Genomic DNA, 27,322 nt, shown 5'->3' with positions numbered 1-27,322 from the left:
CATCGCCGCCAAATAGACAACAGCGATACTTCTGCCCTCATTCTCCAGGACCTGTCAGCTGCCTTCGACATGGTCTGCCACTGCACACTAAGAATCCGCCTCCAAGAAGCCGGAGTCCAGAAGAAGGCCCTGGACTGGACCACGTCCTTCCTCTCTGGCAGATCCAGTGAGTCCGCCTCCCACCCTTCCGCTCAGAAGCCACTGACATCATCTGCGGCGTACCCCACGGCTCATTCCTCAGCCCAACCCTGTTCAACGTCTACATGGCCCCCCTCGCACAAGTGGCCCACCAGCACAACCTGAATATCATCTCATACGCCGACGACACCCAGCTCATCCTCTCCCTCACCAGGGACCCACACACCGTCCAAACCAACCTCCACGAGGGAATGAAGGCCGTTGCCGAGTGGATGAGAAACAGCCGCCTGAAGCTGAACTCAGACAAGATGGAAGTCCTCATCCTCGGCCCCACCCCCTCTGCGTGGGATGACTCCTGGTGGCCGTCCACTCTGGGAACAGCTCCAACACCCACGGACCACGCATGCAACCTAGGATTCATCCTCGACTCCTCCCTCTCCATGTCAAAACAGGTCAACGCCATCTCCTCCTCCTGCTACAACACCCTCCGCATGCTTCGCAGGATCTACAAGTGGATCTTGTAGAACAGTGACCCAAGCCCTCGTCAGCAGCAGGCTGGACTACGGCAACGCAGGAATCCCAGCCAAGCACCTGCGACGACTACAACGCATCCAAAACGCCTCCGCCCGGCTGATCCTCAAAATCCCCCGCCGCAGCGACACCTCCTCCCACCTGAGAGACCTGCACTGGCTCCCCGTCTACAAGAGGATCACCTTCAAGCTCCTCACCCACGTACACAAAGCACTCCACAACATCGGACCAGCCTACCTGAACAACAGACTCAACTTCTACAAACCCGCCCGCCAGCTCCGCTCCACCAGCCTCTGCCTTGCCGCTGTCCCGCGCATCCAACGAACAACCTCCGGTGACAGATCCTTCTCCTTCCTCGCCGCCAAGACCTGGAACACCCTCCTCACCCATCTGCGGCTGACCCAAGACCTGCTCACCTTCAGAAGGCTCCCCAAGACCTGGCTCTTCGAGCAGTAGCAGCACCCCCCGCCCCCCCTCAGCGCCTTGAGACCCTCAGGGGTAAATAGTGCGCTTTACAAGTTCTTTGATTGATTGATTGATTGATTGAAGTGTGCCACAATCACGCAACACAATGAAGACTACCAAGAGGACGTCTTCAAATACCGACCGCAACATGCGCTCAACATAGTATTCAATTTTTTCGATAACGGTGGATTAGGGTACCTAATGGATTTGGAGGCTATTGCAGCTGGATCACACTTCTACGTTTTTGTTTTTCAGCTTGATGACTTCCAGGACTTTGTCCATGTGAAGAAGATGTTGTCCTGCAACAGTTTGCGTGTCCTCCACGTCGGAAATTTGACTCTCCAGGTGGCGTGAGCGGTCATCATGTTTGTCTACTCTTTCCTTTATAAGCTCTAGTTAGGAGATCAATTTTGGCAGCAATAGAGTGGAGGCTGTTCTTGACGTCCACCATCATCTCCTTTTTGTCCAACTCCTCTATGTTGGCATTTTGGGTTAACTCAGGGGGGTGCTCCATGTGGTGTGTTTGCAGATACCCTCAAATGCCATTTTGGGCTGTTGAGCATTAAACTTCCCTATGTTGTGTGAGTGGAGGAGGGAAGAACATCCTGGGTCCTTCCACAATCCTCGTACCACACTCCTGGGACCTGGGGACATGAGCAGCCACCCAAAGGGGTCTGCACAAATGGTAATTCATAATTGGTGATGGGAAACCCTTAGGGTGTGGTGTAGAGCTCCTGCAGAAGGTGGTGATGCCCGAGTTGGACATGTCAGAGAGGGCAGGGAAGCCCTGCAGGTGTTGAATTCCCTCTGGGTCCTGACTCACACCAAGCCCTGCAGAGATGGGATGGGGGCAAGAGCAGGATTAGCACCAGTGGGAGGAGGTCCAGTCTGTCCTCAAGTGCACATGGTGAGCAGGGGGCACAGCACTCAAAGGGGCCCAGAATGGTCTCCAATACACCACGAGCAGCCCCCTCCACTGCTGCTCACCTCAGTGTCGCTGGTATCAACAGCTCGTGCCCCTGGCTAGGGTCGATGTGCCGCCTTCAGGCCCATCTGCAAGCGCCCCTAGTGTCCAGCAAATCTGGGGGGCACAGTATGCCTGCTCATGCTAAGGGCCATGGCAGTAGAGGACCGCATCCCTCTCAGGTGAATCTCACATGTAGCACAGGGTTCCGCCATGCAGGCGCAGGCAGGCACCTTGAGCCAGGTCAGTCGGGCGCAAGCAGGTCCCATCTTGCACAGCTGGCAGTATACATCACTGCAGAGGACAGCAAGAGTTCCTTTTCCCTGAGGCAGAGACTCATCAAGACCTCAGGGCAGTCCTCATAGCTATTCGGGGGCACGGGAGCATGGGGACTCTGCACCCCGCAAATCTTGCCACGTATCGAGGAAGACCGGGATAACATCGGGGTCCATGGTGCAGGCCCCAGCAGGCTGAGCTACAATCTGGCACCTCAATCTTAGCAGTCAGCAAAATAATGGCACCAGTCATGTCACTGTTTAGGGTGTAATTGCAAGCCCATTCAGTGCCACTTTGGCCCTAGAACCTCTGATGTATGGCGGATGAGTTAATCGACCGGCAGATCCTTGTTATGTGGCAGCCATCTTGCTGCCGGGATCTCTAGCACCCCCATAACTACTACACTTTGGGCAACTTGTTAATATGTGCACTTAGGTAACTCTCTCTACCACACTCATATTTGTTTTAGGGTGAAAGACAAGATCCCTTGCCACTGGTGACAGTAAAAGGAAAAGGTTACTTACCCTGTAAGCATCTGTTTGGGGCATGTACTGCTGTAGATTCACATGCTGTTGATATTTCCGCCATCTACCTGCAATTCCTGTCTTGGAAGGTGGCCTTCCTTGTAGCCATCACTTCCTTCTGACGAGTCAGTGAGATACACACTTTTACTTTAGAAGAGCCCTTTTTCCAGGTACATCAATATAGAGTGGTCCACAGAACCAATCCAAAATGCCTTCCTAAGGTGGGTTCCAGTTTCAGTCTTAATCAGACAATTGACTTGCCAGTCTTCCTTCTAGAACTAGAGTCTCAAGTAGAACATGCTCAGCATACTTCTGACATTAAAAGAGCACTCATGTACTACATTAATAGAACATAACCATTTCGTAAGCCCCAACATCTATTTGTGTCATACTCCAAGACTCATAAGAGACAAGCTCTTTTCAAAGTTGGTTAGTCAAATGTATATAAATGTGTTATGCCAAGGGATCCCTTCCTGCCCCTACTAGATCTAATTCCAATCGCAAAAAAGGGGTATCTATGGCTTCTGTGGGTAATATACCATTAGCTGACATTTGCATTGCAGTTACCTGGTCTACCCCACATACCCTAACTAAATATTACTCTGGACATTCTAGCCAGACAGCAAGCTAAAGTTGACCAGGCTCCCCTACAAACACTTTTCCAGTCTTCTGCAACACCGTCTGGCAAAGCCACTGTTTTTAGGAGGACTGTTTTACAGTTGATGCACAGCATGTGTATCTACAGCTGCACATGACAAGAATGGAAAATGTTAATTACCCTGTAAGCATCCATTCATGGCATGAAGTGCTGTAGATTTACATGCGCTTACCCTCCTCCCTGGTCGCCGTAGGTTTTTGCAGACTCTATTCCTTTCCTGTTGCTCTTATTTAATTTAATTTGCCTGATCATATTTATTGTATTTTATATGCTCCATCTTCGACTTTGCCCTAAGTGCGGTAAAAACAATCTAACAATGGAGTCAATGCCCATATGCAATACAACTAACAGGTGGAGACACTAGACCCCATGACTCGAAAAGACTTCCTTCAAAGAAAAACAAGTTGTACATGTCTGAGATAGTAGTATCCACAGCATTTTTATCTACAGGTTCACAAGCCAAGAATATATCTTTAATTTGATTGCCAAAGACACCTGTCATTTCAAGTTATCTCAGAGTCTAAGCAGAGCTCTAAGTTTTAACTTTCTCTACAGGAATCCTATTATATACCAACTGTGGGAGAGTTTAGAGTTTGCTTAAAGCTGAACAGTATAACTTGTCTTAGCCACAGTGATTTGGAGGCTTCCCTCCATAAAGAGAGACAATCATGTTATTTGCACAAGATTGCACACTGAAGTCAGAACTTCTTCAGTGTTCAAGCATTGTTTAATGTAAGAATTAAATATGATCAGTGAATGAGAGGATATTTGTGGGACTCCATAAGTTCATGATGGTATAATACTCTCACTGCAAGGGAGCCGAGAGGAACTTCTTTCACATTGGGTTGCATTTTCGACTTTGTTTTTCTTGATGTAGAAGAAAAGGCTAGGTTTATGTATGTTTTCCTTTCTTTATTTGTCACACTTAAGCAAGGTCTCTGTTGGATACCGAAGAATCATTTTGTAGTGCGTGAGACCTTTTTATTCATATCTGTATTGTTCTCGGCTAATAGTGTGGATTGTTCTTAGCTGTTAGGGTGGTGAGTGGCACTTTGCATATGTGTTTCCCTGATTTCACAACTACATTGAAAGTAAATGCGGTCAGGGCAGCCTTACAGATCATGTTACTTTGTGAATAACAAAATAATTGTATGAAGCTTGGGGTGAAGCCGGGAGAGGAAGTTGAAGGAAGTACGAGGTTCTTTAAGCACTATAAATTCTCCCTTTTGCACATTCTTCACATTCATCGCCAAAATTTGTCTTCCTACTGGTTGAGCACATGTGCAGGTTACTAGAGTGCTTACTTCACATATGTGTGCACTCCATCCATAATTTAATCAACAAGAATGGGAAGAACAGTAGCTACCTTCTCTTCCCCAGCTTTTCCTTTCAAAAGTGCTTGGAGTTTGCTGCTGCCGGTGTGCTTCTGGATGGCGATGATGAGATTTCCACAGACACAGGTTTAAACATGAGACTTGCATAACAGTTCGACAAGTGACATGAGGTTTTTGGAAAACCTGATGATGAACAATGATCTGGCAATATAGTCGCACCTTGTCGGAGATTGGAGCATCAGCAATGTTGGCCCCTGGGATGACCACAACAGAGTGTTATTGGTCAAAACTGCTGTAAGTTAAAGCTTTTGAATTCTATGTCCGAAGCAGAGGCTTCAGATTATGCTTCTCTTTCCTTTACAGCAAAACACAGCAGCCAATAGTATTCAAAGAAAAAACTATTCTACATTTCCCATAATTCTGCAGTTCCACCTCAAATAAATGGTAAACCGATCGAAGAACATCCTTTTGATTTGCAAATTACTTAGTGGAGACCGGATGGTGTGCCCCCACTCCCAAATATTCTGTTCTGTTGGATATTAATGTGGTTTTAAAATGTATATGAAAGAGGCCCGCCAATGAGGATCTTTCTCGGGAGCAGCTTTCTGCTCAATTGGCTCTTTTACTATGTTACATTTCTTATCGAAAAGCTTCTGATATCAAGGCACTTGACATAGCAGGAAGAGAGTATTTACTCCTGTAGGAGTATTTTTTCTTATTCCTAAACACATGAAAACCAACTCTAAATGTATTAGTTATCCAGTTGTTCCAAATAACCCAAAATTGTGTGTTGTTAAATTTATTAAAGTTTATGAAGATGTGGCATGCAAATCATGCAGAGATCATGCTGGTCAATTAGTGGTATCTCTACAGAAACCATTTGGTCCAGTTTATTCAATGACGCTAGCCCGCTGGGTCAAGTAGATTTTGGTAGATGCAGGTATCGATCCTTCTACATTCAGAGCACATTCAGAAAGGGTAGCAATGGCTTGCAAAGCTTTTTCTTCAGATTCTCGATTAGAGGACATCATGGCGGCCGCCGATTGGTCCTCAGATTCCACATTTAAATAGTTCTTTCATAAACCTATTGTGGATGTGGCTTCTGGTGTGGTGGCACAGCTTTGAACAAGCATAATCCGAAGCCTCCTTTCCTGACATAGAATAAAAAATCTTATAGCATTCACGTCAAGAATTTTCAATTCTATTAAGGACATGGAGCCATGGATTATCACAGCCAGGATCATTTTGCTATATATGTATATATAAGTTTACATTGGTATATATCAATTTTCTGTTGCCCATCCGATATTATTATATGTACAACCCAATATGGGGGATATTACCACGAATTTTCTTTTTCAGGTTCTTAAACCAAAACAACATAGAAGTTGGGGGTCATTGGCTAGGCGTTAAGGAATATGCAAGATACCATCCAGGCGTGACAGTCTGAGGTCTTGATTTCAGGAGTAAGCAGTTAACCATGTTGGGTTGGATGAGGCTGTAGTTTAATTCAGTAAGAAGTTGAAGGTTCTTCTTGTTTGGACTTGATCTATAGTCTTGGTTTTCTGTTCAATAATCTGTGTTTAAAATTACTCCTAGGTATACTTTGCAAAGAAAGAGGAAGGACTATGGACCATAAGTATTTTATAGTTACAGATAGCACCTGATTGGTGGATCATAGAGATGGTGGTCTTGGATCATGGGAAATGTAGTGATGGTTTGTTCTTTGAACAATACTGGTTGCTGTTTTTTGCAGCAAAGGAAAGAGAAGCATAATACTCGCCTCTCTGTCCTTAATAGAATAAAAAATTATTGATGCAAATTATAGAATTCTTTTACAGTATTATAGCTATGAGGTGAATGTACCTATGCCTCTCTGAGTTTGTAAATTCACACTTGCAGCTATGCTTGGAGGCTGAAACACAATCTATAGATTTCTGCTTTTTGAAAGAGAGACTTTCTGTTGAAATATTCAGAATGTGCAAACAACAGATACATTGCCAAAGGGATCATCCTTGAATATATTTTTCTGTTTGGATGACATGCATTTTCCAAAACTTTGATTTGAAGATTTTTCTGAAAAACAAACAGGATTTTTTAGAAAAAGAAATGTGGGAGGCAGGCTCAAATGAGAAAGGTCAATTCACTATGATCTTCAGAGTGAGAAAGTTACCATTGACAGTCTTGTAAGACCTACCCCTGCACACGCTATGGGTGTTGATAAAGGTCTGTCTATCTAGGTTTTACAGAAGTTGGACTGAAAAAAGGTATAACATTTTGAAAGTAGAGAAACCTCTCCTGGGCCCACTGCAAATAGTGAAACAATAATCTAAAACAGTCTATGGGTTGGAATGCAGGCTTATAGTCTGGGAACTAATCAGCGTAAAGGTGGATTGACTGCATTATAAGCAAATGCATGTACCATTATTGGTGTGCAAGCACTTTAACATTGTAATACCAGTTCAGAGTTCCAGTCTAGATTGTGACTTTAAAATTAAAACTTTTCTCAAACATAGAAAGCTAACACATAAAATGGATTAGCATTCCTCGGTGATAAAGAAGAAAGACATAAAAATATCAGAGAAAGATAAAATAATTTCTTAGAAGATCCCAATGAACATTACGAAATATAAAGGACTTACTACTTGAAGTAGGGCAAGATATCCAGCTCCCACATTGTCAAAGTTCACTTTTACATTCTTCCATCGGGCTGTCTCATTCTGGCTTATTAATGCCTCACATTCTGTTTCATTGTTGACTTCGGTAACTAGAAACATCTCGCCTGTTGTGGTGTTCACACAGTGATAGTATTTACCAGCAAACAGATTTACGCCCATGATGCTGAAGATTAGCCAGAATATGAGGCATACCAGAAGCACATTCATGATGGATGGAATTGCTCCTATGAGAGCATTAACGACCACCTAGCAAAAAATCGCAAACATATATAAAATAAGAATCCACGAGGCAACCTTCTGAAAATATAACTTGTAATGGTTTCCAAATGTGTGTGAAGTAAAGGATTAAGCCATTTTAAAATCAGGAAATTTCAAGGAAATGGAACAACAGAAATGGAGAAGGAACTAAAATATCTAGATGAGCATAAATAAAAAGAGGTGGAAAGTAAAAATAAAATTAAGACCTGATTGTGGAAATGTGGAGTCAAAGAATTTGTGTGCACTGGAAAAAAAAGATACATGTACAGGTTAAAAATGCATACACCAAATAAAAGCAATAAATAAAAATGTACACAAAGATGAACAAAGAAAGAGTGGGTTGATTTCATGAACTTCGCAAACAGAAAAGGAAGCAGATAGCTGTAGGACGCATCAGCTAAACTTTCTTAAAACGAACTCTATAGAGATGCATATGTCTCATTATTACATGCAATCTTATTTTACAACGTTAGCAGTATGTGACTGGAGACATGAAAAACACGTTGGTAGCATAATTCACAAACCTATTTGAGAGCATCAATGTATACACTGAGACTTTCATAGTTATTTATATAGCTAGAAAAAAACTGTTGCGTGAAAAACTCAGGCACTTAACTTTTCAAATGATTGCAAAGTATTGAGCAAGTTTAACTGGAAAATACATTATTTAATAAATTATATTAAGCACACGCTGAGCAGTGCTAGGCTAAAAATAATCAAGAATATTATTGGTTTTATCACTCTTTTTAAACGAATATGAGATAAAAGTTTCTGAAAAATGCTTTTTAGCCCATAACAAATCAGGCTATAAAACGACGTTGGTCTCAATAACCAACCAGTGGTGACTACATAGTTTGTGCGTGAGTCAAGGGATGTATTATACGTTCACTGAGAATCAACTCGCTCCAAGGTGGGACTTTTTGCTACCAAATGTTTACTTAGTTACATTTTACTACTATAATTTTTCACTAAAGGGAATACAAAACTGACAATCCTTTCCTATGATGCATGGACTGTTGGGTACGTTTATCATTGATCAAGTCAATAATCGTTGTGTGTGTTCAATGATGTCATATTTTTAACTGAAAACTCGAAATTGAAAATAAAGGCAGAGCCAATTAGGTATCTTGATATAATGTATAATTTTCTAAAACTCATCCAATTCAAAAAGTATGAAATCCTCAAACAACATGCAAAGCTAAAACGCAATTTTAATAAAAGAATCGCTGGCTTTGAAGCATCACTGCATGCAGGCTTGAAAAACGTGCTGTGAGTAATACTGAGCAGCAAGGTCAAGGAAATAATTTTTATAATGTCAATGGAAGTGACTTTTCACAGTGGCACATGCAATCCAGACATTTTGTTGCCTCAACATAGCATGGTGTTCCCCTTCAGTCTTGTTTTTGTTCAAACTGAGTATTAGCAGTGAACATAAGGTGTACAGCAACATTTATTGATCAATACTGCTTGTTCACCACAGCTATTTTGTAACTGCAAGAAGTATGGTGTCCGTTTAGCGATACCAAACAATGACAAGAGTAGTAACCCAATGTGTCACTGTTCTGCAAATATTGCACAATGAAGACACAATATTCCAGATTTCACTTCAATGTGAAGCACTTGCAATTCCTTTGTGGTTATTAAGAGGAATGCTGTAAGGCTGAGATTGGTAAACTGCATCCCTAGTTTATATATTGAATTCATATATTGCAATTGACATTATTAAGAGAGGCTACAATGACCACGGATAAAGTCACTTCTCACAGATTATAGGTTTGCTCTTTGTGATTATTATGTAGGCAGGTCCGACTCTGAATGCTTTAAAATCACTTTTGCTTGTCTTCTAAATGTAAGTGTCTGCTTACATGTAATGTTAATAGTGGTGTACAACAGAAAGAGAGGCAGAGGATGTACACTGCCATATGTCTTCAAAGCTTCATATCAAACACACATAACATGATACGAGGAGGTCACGGGCCTTGATCAGGACAAATCGGATACCTACTGTCTGTGCTACTTCTTGGTACATTTGAATAAGACGCAGATGAAGAGGCCTCATAGACCATTAGGTGGTTACTCTCTAAAGTTAGGGTTGTTTAATAACAAAGTAGTGGGTATCAGGTAATACTTTCTCTTGCCTTTCTGCACATACCAAAATGTAGCATAGACAGTTGGGATCCAACAAGCCCTGATGTGAAGGCATACTGAAGGGCCAGAAACATATTGGCACAAAAACAATTTAAGGATGATTGAGACCAAAGATCTCAGTCTTCATCTACCGCTATTTTTAATCTTACCTTGTGTACCTTTCAAATAAAGGTATTTACTTAGATTTACACTGAAATAGTTCTAGCTAACTCCCTCATTCTGAGGTTGAGATCGCATTTCTGGTATTATCTTAACAGGGCAGGACGGATAAACCTATGATGAATCATGCCACAATGACTTTCTTCATCAAATATTATCAATCTCATAATACCCCAAACAACCATTTGTGTGTGTGTGGATCACAATTGTATCAAGGTGTATGTGAAAGTTAATAATGGCAGAACATAGAGATTCCCTAACAAAAGCTACTAGATAAATACATTGTTTAATGTGTGAAGCATATGACTATACACATCCACAATGGGTAGCACACAACCACTAGTTTATTTTAAGCAATGCTTAAATGTTGTATCACAGATAAATATACTATTTATAAGGTTTCTCTTTCATTTTGCAAGTTTAAAAACACCCTTGTCTGAATAATTAAGGCAAACATTGTCAAGGGAAGTAATATGCTCAATCAATACATGGAAATGGTTATGTATATGAAAATATGTGGGATGACAAAAGTTGTTCAAAAAATGATTTAATATCTTTTTTTTTTAATTGTAAGACAATGATCAGATGAGTATATTATGGGCATAATTTCTCCCATCGTAACCAGAACCTACTGTGATATGGACTGGACTCTTAGTTCACAATGCAATTTTCTTTACTTTTCTGAATGACTTTCAGTGAATTTATTTTTGACAAATACAAAGTATGACTTTCATTCCTGGTAGCTATAACTACAAATGAATTTCAGTTGCATCAAATAGCCGAGTTATTTTCAGGCTGTGATGGTACAGGCACTATTTACAAAACCATTTTTTCTAGAGGGACTGCTCTGTTTGCTATCTTTGCTTAAAACACGGAGATAATAATGATGGCACAATGACAACTGATACATAAAAACTACGTACAATATTGAAAGTGTGTGCTTTTCAGGAAGCATTAAAAAAACAACTCTGGGAAGATAGGAAAACACATTCTGATGAACTTTGGACAAAACAACTTTTCAACACCAAACAAACCAACACCAGAGCTTTCTGGGAAACCAGAATGGCATCACCAGAGATGCAAGAGTAATAAATTGCTCAAGCATGCTGAAGAAAGCCTGGGTAGTCCATCTGACCAAGACATTCACCAAGAGCCCAAAACTGCAAGCCCTGAGCAAGGAACAAGTAGTGAACAGTTGGATACATCCAAGTCAAGCAACATCCCAGACAGCTCACCTCTTCCGGTTAATCAATACTACACAGCAGCGAAGGTGGCAAAAGTGATAACGGCAGGACGAACAGACAGCGCACCAGGCCCAAATGGTATCCCGCAGGCAATCTACAAGCTCAACCCCCAATACTTGTCAAAAATACGCGATCAGCATTATATAATGAGGTAAAAGGAACAGGCACAATCCCCCCTAGCTGGAGAGGGTCAATATTAAATCCGGTGTTCAAGTGTGGAAACTGGTCCAACCCAGCCAACTACAGGTGAATTGCACTTATTGATTCAGAAGCCAAATACTATGCAATGTTTAATCTTGGAGGATCTATTAAAGTGGTCAAACATCAACAATCTTGTCCCCATCAACCAGGCGGGATTCCGGAAACGGTATGGAACCATTAAGAATATCAGTAACATCAATATCAGACAAAGGCAAGTGCTTGAAGACAAAACTCCATCTATGCTTTATAGATTTAAAAGCAGTGTTTGATTGTGTGGACCAAGGCCTTCTGTTTGGAAAACTCAGGATGTGAGGGCTCCCCGGTAGAATACTGCTCGCAATCGAGCATTTATACACACGCACTTGGACTCAAGGTAAACTAGCAGATGGTACAAGACTATCAAGGAGAGCACCAACAGAAGTAGACCTTAAACAAGGGTTTGTTTATGGCTGGCCTCTCCCCAAGGCTGGATCAGATAAACTCCCACCCGCCCTGAATGGGACCATTATTCCTGACTCACCATTCATATGCGGATGGGTCTTCAGTGATCACTCCTAGAATTGACAGAACAAGAAAATGCCAACAAATTAGAAATAAACTCGACTAATACAGAAATAATGTCTATCTGAAACTGACCTGGTCCTCCACTTGAGATCAAGCTGGGAGACAAGAAGTTAGTTATAAATATGTGGGCCAGTACATCGACAAGAAACTAAACTTCCAAGCACAAAAGCAATACCTTGTGAAGAAAGGCAATGCACTGATTTATGCTTTTTGTGCTCTCTCCAAGAAGCTGGAATGTCCCTCTTTTAAGCATCTACTGGCAGTTATTGTGGCTAAACTACTACCAATGGTGGAGTACGCAAGTGCCGTTAAGCACAGTAAAGACCCCTTGACTCTGGATAAATTACAAACAAACATCTACAAATGGGTTTTTGGTCTGCCACAGAATGACTCACCAGCACAAGTCCACTTGGAATTTTCAACCACTGCCTCAACTTCTACCAACCCACAAGATACCTTCGATCTGCGTCCCATACAAGAGCACACCTCCCTTGTATCAAGAAGACCAGAAGCGGAGGACGCTCCTTCTCATACCTCACAGCCAAGACCTGGAACGACCGGCTGAAACACTCCAGAACCTGCCGCTCTCTCACAGACTTCTGAAGAAACCTCATGACAAGGTTCTTCCACACAAAACATGCCTTATCTACTCCTTCCTCCTCCGGCCTGTACTGCTCAGCACGTTGGAGACCTTCATGGGTGATAGCTATGCTCTAGAAATTCACATAACGTAACATGACATAACAGACTTATGGGACAATGTTAAAAAACAATAATAATGTGCTCCATCTTTTTTATATTTATTAACTATGTTTATGTTCTGGGGATTTATAAAGCGCATGGCCGCCCAACAAGGAGTGAAAGTCAAATTATTTTATGTGGCTTTTATTCTGAAAGACATCCAGCAGGTAAACAAATAGTTACATGCATTCACCATCATGAGCACTCAGAATTATACTATATGGGAAATAGGCTATATGTGACTATGTTGACATACAGGTGCCATTAAACTTACAGTTTCTAGTTGGTGAAGGTCAGAAGTGGTAGCTATATAACTGCCATTCAGTTTTAAGTGATTCTTGTTTCTAAGATTTCAGGCAAACTACAAAAACTTTTTTGACCATTTGGTTCACACAATAAGGGCTCTGTGTCAAATGCACAATTTGAAAAAACTGCCCAGATGTTTCCGGTGACCAGCATTAGTTTTACAGGATCTAATGACTTAAGTGATTTTCATAGATGTACTCTCGAAAAAAATGAAAATAAATGCGTTTGCTAGAGATGGGTTGGATATTAACAAAACAAGTAAAACAATTTCTTACATTTGAAATGTTGGCAAATGTGAACTTTTCTTTGTATGGACAAAGCATTCCTCATACCTACTCCGCATGCACATTGTTTTATGCATGCATTATTATTATTGGTTCTTTAATTTTGTCTTACCCTCATCCCTTCAAATCGAGAAAGGGCTCTTAGGGGTCTCAGTGCTCTTAGTGTCCTAAGAGATTTAATAGCACCTAGTTCTGAATAGCCCAACGCATTAGCTATTAAGCTAATCAAGGAGACCTACACAAAAACAGAAAAGCAAAAAGCATTGTTCTTCCAAATATTTCAACATTATACACATCGTAGAAATAAAGCACCATCAACCTGTCCAGGAATCCAGTTAAAACCTAGAAAAGAACCTTAGTTATCAAAAAGAAACAGTTAGAAGTTACAGTTGCTGTAGTAGAAAACCTATTGGTGCAATGGCAAAAATACAGCATTTTTGTGGAAAGACATTTTGCATTGTAAAAGGTACACTTGTGCAGGACAATAGTCTCACATTTCAGAGCACCCTTGTACTAGTCTTACCCTTATGCCTTCAAATCTTGATAATGCTCGCAGAGGCCTCAGTGCTCTCAAGGTCCTTAGAGACTTAATAGCAGCTAGTTGGTCGTACCCGAGGGCCACAGCCAAAAGGGAAATGATAGAAATCTGTTCAGAATTAACAGCATTGTTAAATCAAATTTGGAGATAATGTTAATTGGTAGAGAGGATCAATCTTTAAAATAATAAATAAAAGGGACCCACAAATAGAGAGGTCTGTGATGAACTACACCTCCTTTATAAGTAATATCTATCTATGCTACCTGGGTCATCAACCACACTCGGGTATAAAGCTTGATACTTATAGTTGAAAATGGATTCCTTGTGTATTTTAAGGTACACAAACACTGCAAATGAATATCAGACTTGAAGTTACAGCTTAGTTTTTATCTACATATGAATTCAATAAGTAAAAGCAAAACATATTAGTTAGGACCTTATTATGAGTTTTGCTCCCACATAGCCATAAGCATGTAGGAACCACCCGCCAGATCTCCTGTCTGACGGGCTGGTCTTTGGTGTTCCCAGGGCGGTGCCTATGAAATAGGCACCGCAATGGGAACATCGAAGGAAGTACTTGCACGGCATGGACTGCTGCAATCCACTCCATGCAAGTACTGGTGTGCATGCACACAGAGGGGCACATGTTGTTCCACCTGTGTGCATCCACATGACGTGAGGCAACAGGGGGCCCTGTAGGGCCCCTTTTGTTTCCTCACAACTACACATTTTAAGGATGTGAGGAAACTGGTAAGATGCTTGGCGGGGCCCGCAAGGGCCTATCAATGCATTTTGCAGCCTCAAGACCACGGTGGCACCACCTGGGATCTCTGATCCCTGGCGGTTGCGGTGGTCCCAGGGCAGTCACAAGACCGCCACTGCCGTACCCCTTGAGTCTAGCGGTCTTTAGACCGACAAACTCGTAATAAGCTTCTTAATCTATACTCAGACTCTTGTAGCCATCACTTCTTGGGCAATTACGCAACGCATTTAAAACTCACCCACACAAACGTAGATTAATGTTTCTATTGCATTGTCTAGCAGTATAAAGAAATGCTGCAACAAATGCGTACAACTTTTCATTATCAACCCAAACACTTCAAAGATGTTTTGAACGTAATATTGTGCATTTATTGATCACCCTATTTTATTTCTGATGAAATACAGGATGTTAGTGAAGTTTTCAGCACATGACTTCAGTTCAAGTCAATTCAGCAGAGATAAGCATGCGCCATAACAACAAACTGACCGTAGCGTCGGAAACAAGGTGTTGAGGGAAATTCTGATGTCTGTTGCAGTTAACGGACATAATATTGATACCACAAACATTGACCTACACAACTATCAACACATCAATATCATTTACAAAAATATCGAGATCCAGCACTCAAATTAAAAAAGTCACTAATATCGAAAAAAATATCTAATTTAACAGACATCGCAAAAAAAAAAATGTTGAAACAAAAATATTGTCACTTATAACAATAGACTATAGTCTTTATTACGAGTCTGGCAGTTCACGGTCCGCATGACATGCAGGGCGCAGTGGCGGTGGTCTTCCGACCGCCCCATTTTGACCAGTGCGGTAAGTCGTCCTGGGACCACAGCAACGTGGCACGGCAGTATTGAGACTGCAATATGCTTAGCAGGCATAGTGTGGCCCAACCAAGCATATTACAAGTTTCCTCACTGGCACACTTTTCATGACGGATCGACTAGCATGAAAAATGTGATGGTGAGGAAACAAAGGGGGACCACCAGTGCCCTCTGGTGCCTCATGCCATGTGGCTGTACGCCCCCCTGAGTGCATGCACCTTCACGGTATGGACTGCAGCAGTCCATGCTGTGCAGGTTCTGCCTTTGATGTTCCCATTGAAGTACCACCCTGGGAACTCCAAAGAGCCGGCCGCTAGACAGGAGAAAAATCCTTATCTGGCAGGCAGTTTGTACATGGGTTTAGCAGGGCGGTCCCCCTTCCCGTACTGCCAAACTCATAATAAGGCCTTAAGTCAAAAATATTGAGACCAACAATATCAATGACATAAATATCATTAAATCAAATAACACCTAGCAATAAAAAATAAATACCAAAAAGCCAAAGTTTAAATAAACAAACATAAAAAATATACTATAATAATAATAACTAAATTGTCAAAACACAATATAACGTTTTTCTCAAAATAAATACATTTAACCAATCTCAAAATAAAACTGCAAAAAATTATATAGGACACATATGTACATCCCACTAAAATATTAACATAAAATAAATTCATATAACATTAAATAAATTAAGTGATCTCCAAATGTAGCATAACAAACATTAATTGGTGTTTCTCAAATATGGGATACCGGCAAAAAAATTCAAAGTATGCTAAAACAATCAATACTGTGAAAGTATGCAACAGAGTAACCAATAAAATAGTTTTACCAATTAAATAAACAATATACAAGTAATTTCACTTAAAAATTACCTCAAAAGCACCAAACACTTAAAAAGCAGGAAACTCTAATGGATTGTCCATGCAACAGAGAAGCCTTCAACATATAAGCCCATACAATAAGTTGTCCAAGTAAGTACCATTTATACTTAAAATAAATAATAACATAACTTTACTTTTAAACAACAATTCCTAATCAACAATTACTAACCCATTTTTTACCGCTGATCCTATTCTCCATATTGACCATCTTCAAACAAACTTCATCAAGAAGCACACAGCAAAAATAACAAAAAAAGTAAGTATATCTACAAAAGTAGTTTAGATGCAGTAAAACATCAACAGCTACAACTCAGATTAACCTAAACCTCCTTAAACATCAAAAATACCAAATGCATTAATAATATTAATGTCTTTTCTATTCCAACAGAAACAGCACCTAGTTCAAGAACAAAATTGTGAAAGAAACTTTTTCCAACAGCAGAAAACTTTGAAAAACAAATGAGTTTTCAAAGAAACAAAAATGGATATTAAACTGTAAATTATTTAAAACATTTATTGATAACTATTTTTCTGTATTCATTTAGTTACAGTACATGAAGACATAATGAGAAGGTGCAAAATGTGTAACCTCACAAAAAGGTAAACTTTTACTATTTTACATTGGATACATGTACAGTCCAGAAAATACTTCTTCTCAGTATATTAATTGTAAATTTACCAAATATTACTCAAATGCTTGTTATTGCAGGACAACTACCAGATAAACTCTAGTGATTAATGTTCAGGAATATAACCATCCACCCAAAGTAACAGAAGAAGAAGTAAGAGAAGTATTAGAAAATATAAGACAAGCAAGCACTAGCTCCTAAGAACCTACAGCACAAATTCTTAAAAATGCACTACCCCATGTACGGGGACATATAACAGTAAAGATTTCTTCCATACCAACCTTAAAAAGCATTAAAACCTGAACCAAAAAGGCCGCCAGCAAAACCCCACCTGCTCCTAAAATATTTCGAGGCATAGACATACCACAAGAGCTTACATTAACCCACAAAGAGGAGCAATTCCATCTATGTGACAATAAAGGTCATGACAAGGGTAAACTTGCTATATCTACAACCTTAAAAAGTAGCCCAATTTCATACAAGGATGATGGATGGCACATTCAAAATGTGTCCCAAACCTTTCTATCAACATTACACCATACATGGTGAATTTCACAAACTAACATACCTTTTGTGCATGCATTACTGCCAAACAAACAAACCAGTACCTACATGGAACTGCTACATCAGATTAAGCAGCAAGCAAACAACTATTACCCCCAAATAATTGTTGTTGACTTTGGGCAGGCTATGATCCAAACTATGCTAAAAATGTACGCCCACACATCCATTCAGAGATGTTATTATCATCTTAATCAAAGCATATAGAGGCACCTACAGACATCTGCACTTAGGGCCTTATTACAAGTACGGCTGTCTCAAGACTGCTGCGCCCAGGGTGGCGGTACGACTGCCGCAACCTTGGCAGTCCAACTGCCCAATTAAAAGTTTGACGGTCTGACTGCCACCAGCCCAACACAAGAGTGCTGTCACCGCCAGGCTCCTGGATCCCGACGGGGCGCCTGTTGTGGGAAGTGGTTGTGCTGCAGTAGCAGTGCCAATTCTCGCTCCGCCGTTCAGATTAGGACTTGCATTTCTGACAAGCTTTTCACTGCAGTGAGCCTGCTCTGAAAAGGTCGGTGAAAAGGCAGGGAAAGGGGCCCCTAACAGGGCACCAGGGCCTTCTAGTCCATGGGGTAGATGCATGTGGCATATGTTGTGCCACCCTCTCCTTGCACTTGCAACATCGTGCCCGGTACACAGTGCACCAACGTGCAAGCAGTGCTGTCATGGCGGAAGCATATGCTACAGGCTCTCTATGGGCCAAAGCTTGCCACCACTATGGCACCGCCAACACAACACCGCCAGCCCAACAGTTAACTCGTAATACATACCATGATGGAATGTGCATGACAGCACCTTAATACAAGAGACAAAAACAGACAATACAGTAGAAGGATGGCATAATGCCTTAGAATCCACACTATGAAAAACTCAACCTATACTACACAAACTACTAGAAGCCTTATGAAAAGAGCAAACCTACCAAGAACTTAGACTAGAACAATCTGTTACACAAATCTACCCTAAACTAACCAAACAAACCAGAACATTGTATGAGCATTAACAATTCAAAGTTAGGCTATTCATAACCAACAAAGGCTTAGACTACCTTGAAGAAATAGCCAAATCTATCCTCTAAATCACATATAAAATATGGGGGACCTGGTCATGACATTGTGCCCAAATCTCGGGACCAATCCACCTTCTCGCTAGTGGGGGCGCGGAAGGGGTGCCGCTGGAACGTCGCCGGGCTATCGCTGACGCCTGGTGACGATTCACTCCCTGCACACAGCCTTCTCCTCCTACCGCAAGCGCCACCAGGTCAGGCCTCCAGCAGGCAGATTATAATGTGCACAGCTTTCAGAGGGGGCACAGTCTGCATGTGGTGCAATGGGCTAACTATTTAGTGCCATTTAATGAATTTGTACACCCGATTACACACAGATTATGTACAGTTGCTGACTCAGCCGGCGGAGCCCTCTCAGAGGGCGGCCATTTAGCAGCACGGCTAGACCATGCCCCCCACATTAAAAAACAGTTTAATTACTACAACATACCATATACCTACGCAACACCAAATAGCATCTAAAAACAATGTAAACTCTCCAATAACACCAAAAACTTATATACACAACTCTCCGAGCTCCCCTTCCGTAGAAATAACTTTAAAATGGGTAGAAATAAAATTACCTGAAACCAACAAAGAGAAGCACCCAACTGCAACTTCTCTCCCCCACAAATGACCCAAAAACAACAGCGATAGACTTCTAAATGTAGTTAACAGTGAAAACAAATGACCGTTTAATAAAACTTAAAAAAGACTATCCCAATTAGGAATGAATTAAAGAAATATAAAAAATATATTACAAAGGTTCATTAGACTGTTTAAAAATGTTAAAAAATATGATAAATGTAAAACAAATGTTTCACAAATTATTGTAAATGTTTTAAACTATATATTAAAATATATTATAACATAGATCAAATTATTTATTATATATAACATTTTTGTTAAATAACATTAACAAAATGTATATCAATATGTTTCTAACTTTTTTAAACTATAAAATATTTAAAAAACAGTAAATGTATATTACAGAAAAATTACACAAAACCATTTTTCTGTATGTCTTTAGCAAATATTAAACAAAGTGTTATAGATTAAATAATATAATAAAGAATATTATTTAACATATATGTTTGTGGCGGTCCTACCGTCAACAGTCCATCGGTTCGACCAACTTTTCAGGAGTACGGTGATCGGGCCCACATCATCCCGATGACACACCACTACCACCGCCAGGATCATGCATCCCGACGGTGTGGAGGTTGGGATGGTTGAGGTGAATAGCAGCGGTGCGGAGGAAGGCACCGCCGTTCAGATTACAATCTGCATTTCTGACATCTTTTACATAGCAGTGATTGTGTGCCATGCATGACTTGGTAACAGTGCGCGCATGACAGTGCAGGTGCTGTCATGTCACAATACGGCAGATGGGATGATGCTGGCTTGACGGTCTCCCGACAGCCGACACTACGGCCTGGCAGTCTGACTGCCAGATTCGTAACTAGGCCCTTTGTCTGTATTTGTTTAAAAACTATGAAATAATGTTATATATTATTTTATATAAAATATAAAAACTTAAATACTGGAAAATTAAATGCGTATTATTTTCTTCTAATAATGCTCATTGTAAAAATGTTATAACATTGCAAACACTATGCTTTCCTACCATGCCAGTGCAAAAACTACGGTTACAAATGACTAAACACTACAAACATAGCACTGCAAACAAAGTAAGCACATATGTATACCACAAAATACTTACATTTTCCTTCTCACACTACAACACAATTTACCTCAAACAAGGATTAAGACACTAAAGGCCAGATTACGACACTAAAGTCCAGCCCGCAGCGGTGGGAGTCAGGATAACGCTGCCAAGCCGGTGGCATCCCGACTGCCGCATCACAACTTAACCACGGGGCTGGGAGTGTTGCTGTGGCACAGTCATGGCAGTGGCATGCTGCCGCTCCAGCTAAGAGCCTAAACCAATGCCAGCCATGGTGAAGTGCATCTGGGCAGTCGGGTGCACTGTTTCACTGCAGCAGGGTCTGCAGGAGCAACTGTGTGCACAACCATGCAGAAGGCATGGGGGAACATATAGGTGTCACCATGAACATGTCTATATGGTATACTTGCCCTGGAGACATCTTTTCACCCCCAAAATGTGCCTTTCCACCACCCTTTTCACCGGTGACGGTCTTGTGTTGGGCTTGTGACGGTCTGACTGCTGGATTCGCAACCAGCCCCTAAAAGTGTTTAAATATTGTTCCCACTCCACAATAAAATAATTCAGGGAAGACATTGGACAGTAAAGGGGCAATAATTATTATTGCAACTTTAAAATCACTTAACTTGGGGAAGGTGTGTAGCACTAAAGAGGCAGCATTTACTATTCCCACTCAAATAGCACTTAACTCAGGGAAGGTGTTGGACAGTAAAAAGGGCAACATTTACTATTCCCACTCAAATATAACGCAACTCAGGTAAAGGGTCTGGACACTAAAGAGGTAGCATTTACTATTCCCACTCCAATATTATTTAACTCAGGGAAGTTGCTTAACACTAAAGAAGCAACATTAGACATTCCCACTACAACAAAACGTTTGTAAGGAAAGGGTTGAGACAATAAAAGGTGAAACACTTACTATACCAACTACAATTTAACTTTACTCCTCAGGGAAGGGACTGGACACAAAAGAGTCATCATTTACTATTCCCACTCCAATTACAGTTACATCAGGGAAGGTGCTGGACACTAAAGAAGCAACATGAACCATTCCACTGCAATGAAACCTATCTCAGGGAAGGGTTTGGATAGTAAAAGTAGCAACATTTTCTATTCCTACTCCAATCTAACTTATCACAGGACAGAGGCTGGACACTAATGGGACAACATTTCCTATACCTACTCCAATGTCCCTAACTCAAGGAATGTGCTGGACACTAAAGAAGCCACATTAATCATTCCCACTGCAATAAAACATATCTCAGCGAAGGTTTTGGATAGTAAAAGGGGCATCATTTTCTATTCCCACTCCAATCTAACATACGCCAGGGAAGAGGCCGGATAATAAAGGGGCAGCATTTACTATTCCCGCTCCAATTTTACTTACCTCAGGGAAGGTGCTGGACAGTAAAAAGGCAATTTTAGCCAATCCCACTACAATAAAACTTATGGCAGGGAAGGTTTTGGACAATAAAAGGGGCAAGATTTATTATTCTCACTCCAATATGCCTTAACTCAGGGCAGAGACTGGACACTAAAGGGGCAACATTTACTGTTCCCACTCCAATATCACTTAACTCAGGGCAGGAGCTGGACAATAAAGAGGCAACATTAACAATTTCCACTGTAACAAAAGTCTGGGAAGCTTTTATACAGTAAAATGGGAAATGTAACTTAATTCAGGGAAAGGGCTGGACACTAAAGGGGCAACATTTACTATTGCACTCCAATATCAGTTAACTAAGGAAAGATGCTGGACACTTAAGCAGCAACATTAACCATTCCCACTGCAATAAAACCTATCTCAGGGAAGGTTTTGGACGGTAAAAGGGGCACCATTTACAATTGCCACCCCAATTTGACTTAACTCAGGGAAGGTGTAGGATACTTAAGGGGCAACATTTACTATTTACACTCCAATATTATTTAACTCAGGGAAAGAGCTGGACACTAAAGAACCAACATTGACTATCCCCACTGCAAAAAACTTTTCTAAGAGAAGATGCTGGACAGTAAAATAGGCAACAATTGCTATTCCCACTCCACTGTAACTTAACTCAGGGAGGGGTCCGGACGCTAAAGGGGTAACATTTATGCCCTCTTTATGATGTCGGGTGGACCGCTAGGCTGTCGGTGGCGGTCTGTTCGACATCCAGGGCAAATGTTGACTCCCACCAAGATTATTACCTCTGAGAAAAGATTTTATATCTTTATTGTCTTGGTTTATAATGCTGTAGCACTATTTGCACCCACCCAATCTGAAGATAAGTGCTCATATTTCTTATGTTAGAAACAAGGAGTCACAATGAGAAATTGAAAAATGTTACTTCTCTGATTTTATGAAGGACTGATAAGGCTCAGCAATCAAACTATGTATAAACCAGAGGAAAGAAACTACAACATTACAACTAAACATCCACTTAACTGAGTGATAGTCTGACTGGTAATATTTTATTAGCCATTTCAGTAGACATCTGTACTTTTGGAATGAGAAAACAATCTGAGGGCAAAGTAATATAGGCCTTCGTATGAGGTGGCAACCCTTTTTGAAAATATTTCCAGCACCCAAGTCACAATCGTGGCTTCTCTACAAGGACTGGTGAATTACGATCAATTTGTCTTTTTCCTTATGTCCAATGATTAGTGCTATTTGGGGAACAACTATGAGAGTGTTTTTATAGCACAGCTCACCTCGATGGGTTAGTCGGCAGTCCATGGCTCCAGAATATCTAGAGCAGAGAAGTAGCATGGATGGGGAAGAGGTCACTGCCAGATAAAAGTATTTATATTATGAACCAGGAAGCCCTTTCTCTCGTCTGTGCATCAGGTTTCTGCTGAAGTAGGTGCAGTTTGTCCTATTATGAAAGCCTCTCAAAAACCAGAAGCAATGGCTATAGAAGCATGTCAGAGATGTGATATAACAGCATTTTCTTCATCTTTAGATTGTGCCAGAAGGAAAAACACCTAAATTAGCAAATAGTTGTGAAAGTGGTCAAACTAACCAGATTTTATAAAGCACACTGGCTGTGACATAGGTGGCACCACCTGCACTCAGCGGGCTTGTCACTCATGGGACTCTTCGCACAAACCACAGTCTGTTGTAAGTATCCTTGACATGCTCATGTGCTGCCATTTAATGTTTTCAAGTCTCAGCCTGTGTCAACTTCCAAAATGTTTGCTTCACTTCAACCAAAGTTCCAAGTTATGAAAATATGAATGGTTTACAGTTCAAATGCCTTTAATCTGCTTGCATTTTAACATTTTAGTTTTGTATTAATGAGTATTTTCCAAATTTAAAGATGATTGATAAGCCAATGTGTTTAATGAATAATGGCTTGCACCTTAGCTTCAAATGATTCTGACAGAGCCTTAATCATACAAATTGTACATTTGATAGTTCCAACTTGTGTTAATTTAGCTATGTCAGAGAAATGACTTGGATGTCAAGAAACTAAAATATAATACAGCCAATCGCCAGGAATGTGTAATAAAGTAAGATAATTTTGAAACACTGGTGATAGGAACTCAAAACGTTGTCCAAGTTTAGTAATGTATGATATAACAAAAAAGGGAATAAACAAACCCACCAAACCTAGAAGGAAAAACATACACAATTAAACAATCATGAAATACAAAACATGCTGTTAATGCATGTACCCATCGAACTCTATTAGGTAAATATCAGAAAAAAGCAAGAAATAAGTTTAGACTGTCTCTCCAAAAGCTGTAGCTCCTACTTGCGTATAAAATGAAGTTGCATTAAGCAGACATATAATTGACCCCAGCAAGAACAATAACATATGTTTCTTACCAATCTCTAAGTTACAGCCTTTTCTCACTGCTCACATTAAAATCAAACTTTTATGATTCATTAAGTGTATATCCGTACATTGCCCTTTTATATGTAGGCAAGGGTTTTTTTAGTATTATATGCACATTTTTGTATTTTGTTATCAGTTTTAAAACAAAAAAGATCAATACAAATATGAAGATTTGCTTTATCATTATTAGCATTTTTACTGTATTTGCTTTATATCACTGTCTAATTTCATGACTTTAATGTACATTTTCAAAGGTTTGACAAGATTCTTCTGACATGGCTTTCATTTGCAAATAATCCACATGCTAACTATGTGCAATGGAAATAATATGATTTTGAAAATGTAACTTTAAAAAACTAAATGAAGCAAAAGGCTGTATGGGACAAGATCACCAGTTAGAACACACAACTCGACTTTGTCTAGAATGCGAAATAGAGTTGGGTAGCACACTGTAGTATTCCAGCAATAATCACCAAGAATACTTACATCGACTATCAGGAAATCCAGCCAGCACCAGGCATTGGTGAAATACTTTGCAAATCCATAAGCTACCCATTTCAGAAGCATTTCCAGTATGAAGATGTACGTGAACACCTTATCAGCATATTCTAACATAGTCTTAATGGTCTTTCGCTGTTCAATGTATATGTCTTCAAATGCCTGTTTAGGAAAGATGTTATATTTCACACACTTTTCTGATTCAGCATTTTCTCACAAGACAGCATCTTGAAGTATAAGATAAACATTGATATGTACATAGACTCTGTCTTTGTTAGACACACTGTATTTCAATTATACAAATAACCCAACCCACATGAGAAGTTCATTCAAAAAACAAATACCAGTGATGCATAAGCCATTTTAGGTTGCGCACATCTGTCTTAAGCAAAAGTGTAAAAAAAAAGCAATTGATGTTGGTTTTGTAACCCAACCTAGTGCGATTAAGAGCTTAGATCTGAATCACAGTCACCAGAAATACAATTAAAGTCTCACATGAGGTAAAAAAATATCCACCACCATTTGCCCAGTCATTAATTGCTATGCTAAATGGTCGGAAGCAAACACAGATTCTCTGAGTAGTATCTGTAAAAAAGCTCAAAAAGAATACCATGTAAATTAATGTGGTGAGGTGCAAAACCTTCATTCTCATATTTTTGTTAGCTGTAAGAAACACATATAGATTGTAATAGCTTTCAATGGCAGTGACAGCACATCTACTGTTGGACGGAGGTGAGTTTCAGGCTCCATCTAAACTGGTAGGACTGGTTACTAGTTGATACTAGGAAAAATGTTGTCAGACCTTGCAATAGCTCACATGCATCCTCATCATCCTTAGTGCAATGAGGCTCAGTTGTTCCTCCAGTGTAATTTAGTGAATGGCAGAGGAGAACTGATGTCCAGAAATAAATTGCAGCGATAGAGGTTTGATGGTAGTGACTTGTGGACTGAGAAATATCTTCTTCTAGTAGAATAAAGCACAGTGTCACCAATGTTGAAGAATGTGCAGCTGACAAAGGAACCATGATCACCATTGACAAAAAACCCCTGAGGGATCAGAGTGGGAGCAAACCTATGGTAAACTATTAATACCCCAAGGTCCAACTGCTGCAACATCAAGGATATTTGCGGTTAAAGGCAGAGAGGATGACTGCAGTGGGATTTGGCATCCCTCTTTCCTGAAATGATCCTTTTAACCTACACCCTCTATGAAAAGACCTAATGATTCATTAGATAGACTCCTCCACTCGTCAGATGTCTGGACTGTCCTTGTAGTCATTTATGCACAGGATGATAGATGAGTCTGCAGCACTTGACTCTGACTTGAGTGGGTTACCTGGAGATTTCCCTGATAGACAGGCTCTGATACTACTGTCCCGGCTTTACCACTGAGCACAGTGGTGGCCATCAATTATGGCTGTGACTGTTAGTTGGAAATTTATGTGAAAAGGTCAATTCACTGCCTACTGATGGTGTGGAAGAGTGCAATGAGATGGAGGCGGAGGCTGAGGATCCAGACATTTGCTTTGACTGCAGCATGACAGCTTCATTGTTTCTGCTCATTAATCCAACATGGAGGTTGAAGGTGCAACTGAAGAATAAGTTAAATGTATTGCCAATGGTCTCAGAGACAGACAAGGAAAAGATTGGGTCTGCCTAATTGAAAATGTAAGAGCAGACAGCTCTGTACAGGCAACTAATAACTTTGCCAGAGGGTTCAACAGATGGTGCATGTGAACAATTGCTGAAGGTGGTCTTGATTGCACCATAAAGGGCTGGACCAATCCCCTAAAGCATCATTGAACAGCTGCACTTACACACATCAGTGTGAGGAGCAAGGACAAGCAAAGCAGGCCAGCTAAAACAAACATGAGGTAACTGGATCCGGACACATGTTTGTTTTAGCCGGATTGGAACTGGCTTGGCTAGGTCCACTAGTGTCACTCAGAACTTGAGTACTTGGCCAACAATTATGAATATGAAGACTTCTGCTGGTAGTAGCAAATCTGATGGCAGCCAGTCCAGATACGATGTAGTAGCACAAAGTGATAAGATGAAGGAGTTTATATGCCCCTTAATTGTGAATTCAAGTATGTACATTGTACCCTAGCATTGAAGAATATGAAATGGAAATGGAAAGATGAAAGAAAGCAATAATCAGGATCTAGAAAAAATCATACTAAACTGTTTTATAAGACACTACTTTCATGAACCAAAATACAAAGAATACACACTGTTCCATTTATAAGTAATACCTGGTGAGTGAACCCATTAGGCATTTATGAAGCTTTTCAGATGGTTTTGGCATGAAAATAAACCCTGAACTGTTGTAATAAATTAATGGATGATTGTTTCTTCATTTTCTTATTCGTAGCTAGATGATCAGCTTCAAACATGTGTCAACAACTTCTGAAATCACTATCAACATGTTCTGTAAAGTTAATGCCACATACATTTTCTGCCTGAAGTTGGTGAGACTTCAAATACCCTGACATATTGGACCAACATTTTGAAGACAAAACTGAAGCTGAGGGACCAATGGACCAGATGATCATAATACTTTTGTTATAGTCATGCTGCTGCT

The 27,322-nt window shown here is 40.5% G+C and overlaps 1 protein-coding gene across 1 annotated transcript in view; it reads right to left on the bottom strand.

Annotated features, from left to right (window-relative positions):
- Positions 1-27,322, bottom strand: part of LOC144823272 (sodium channel protein type 2 subunit alpha-like) — a 662,530-nt gene that overhangs the window by 160,350 nt on the left and 474,858 nt on the right. The window contains exons 22-24 of the mRNA XM_078681628.1: positions 24,727-24,900; positions 13,586-13,708; positions 7,533-7,814 (exon numbers count right to left, since the gene is read on the bottom strand). Coding sequence (XP_078537754.1) covers positions 7,533-7,814; positions 13,586-13,708; positions 24,727-24,900 — 579 coding nt within the window. The remainder of the gene's footprint in view (positions 1-7,532; positions 7,815-13,585; positions 13,709-24,726; positions 24,901-27,322) is intronic.

This window comes from Lissotriton helveticus, chromosome 3_1 (genome assembly GCF_964261635.1).
Source record: "Lissotriton helveticus chromosome 3_1, aLisHel1.1, whole genome shotgun sequence".
In the NCBI taxonomy this organism is placed as follows: domain Eukaryota; kingdom Metazoa; phylum Chordata; class Amphibia; order Caudata; family Salamandridae; genus Lissotriton; species Lissotriton helveticus.
The sequence above is the reverse complement of the archived record's forward strand: the minus strand, read 5'-3'. Positions and strand labels throughout refer to the sequence as shown.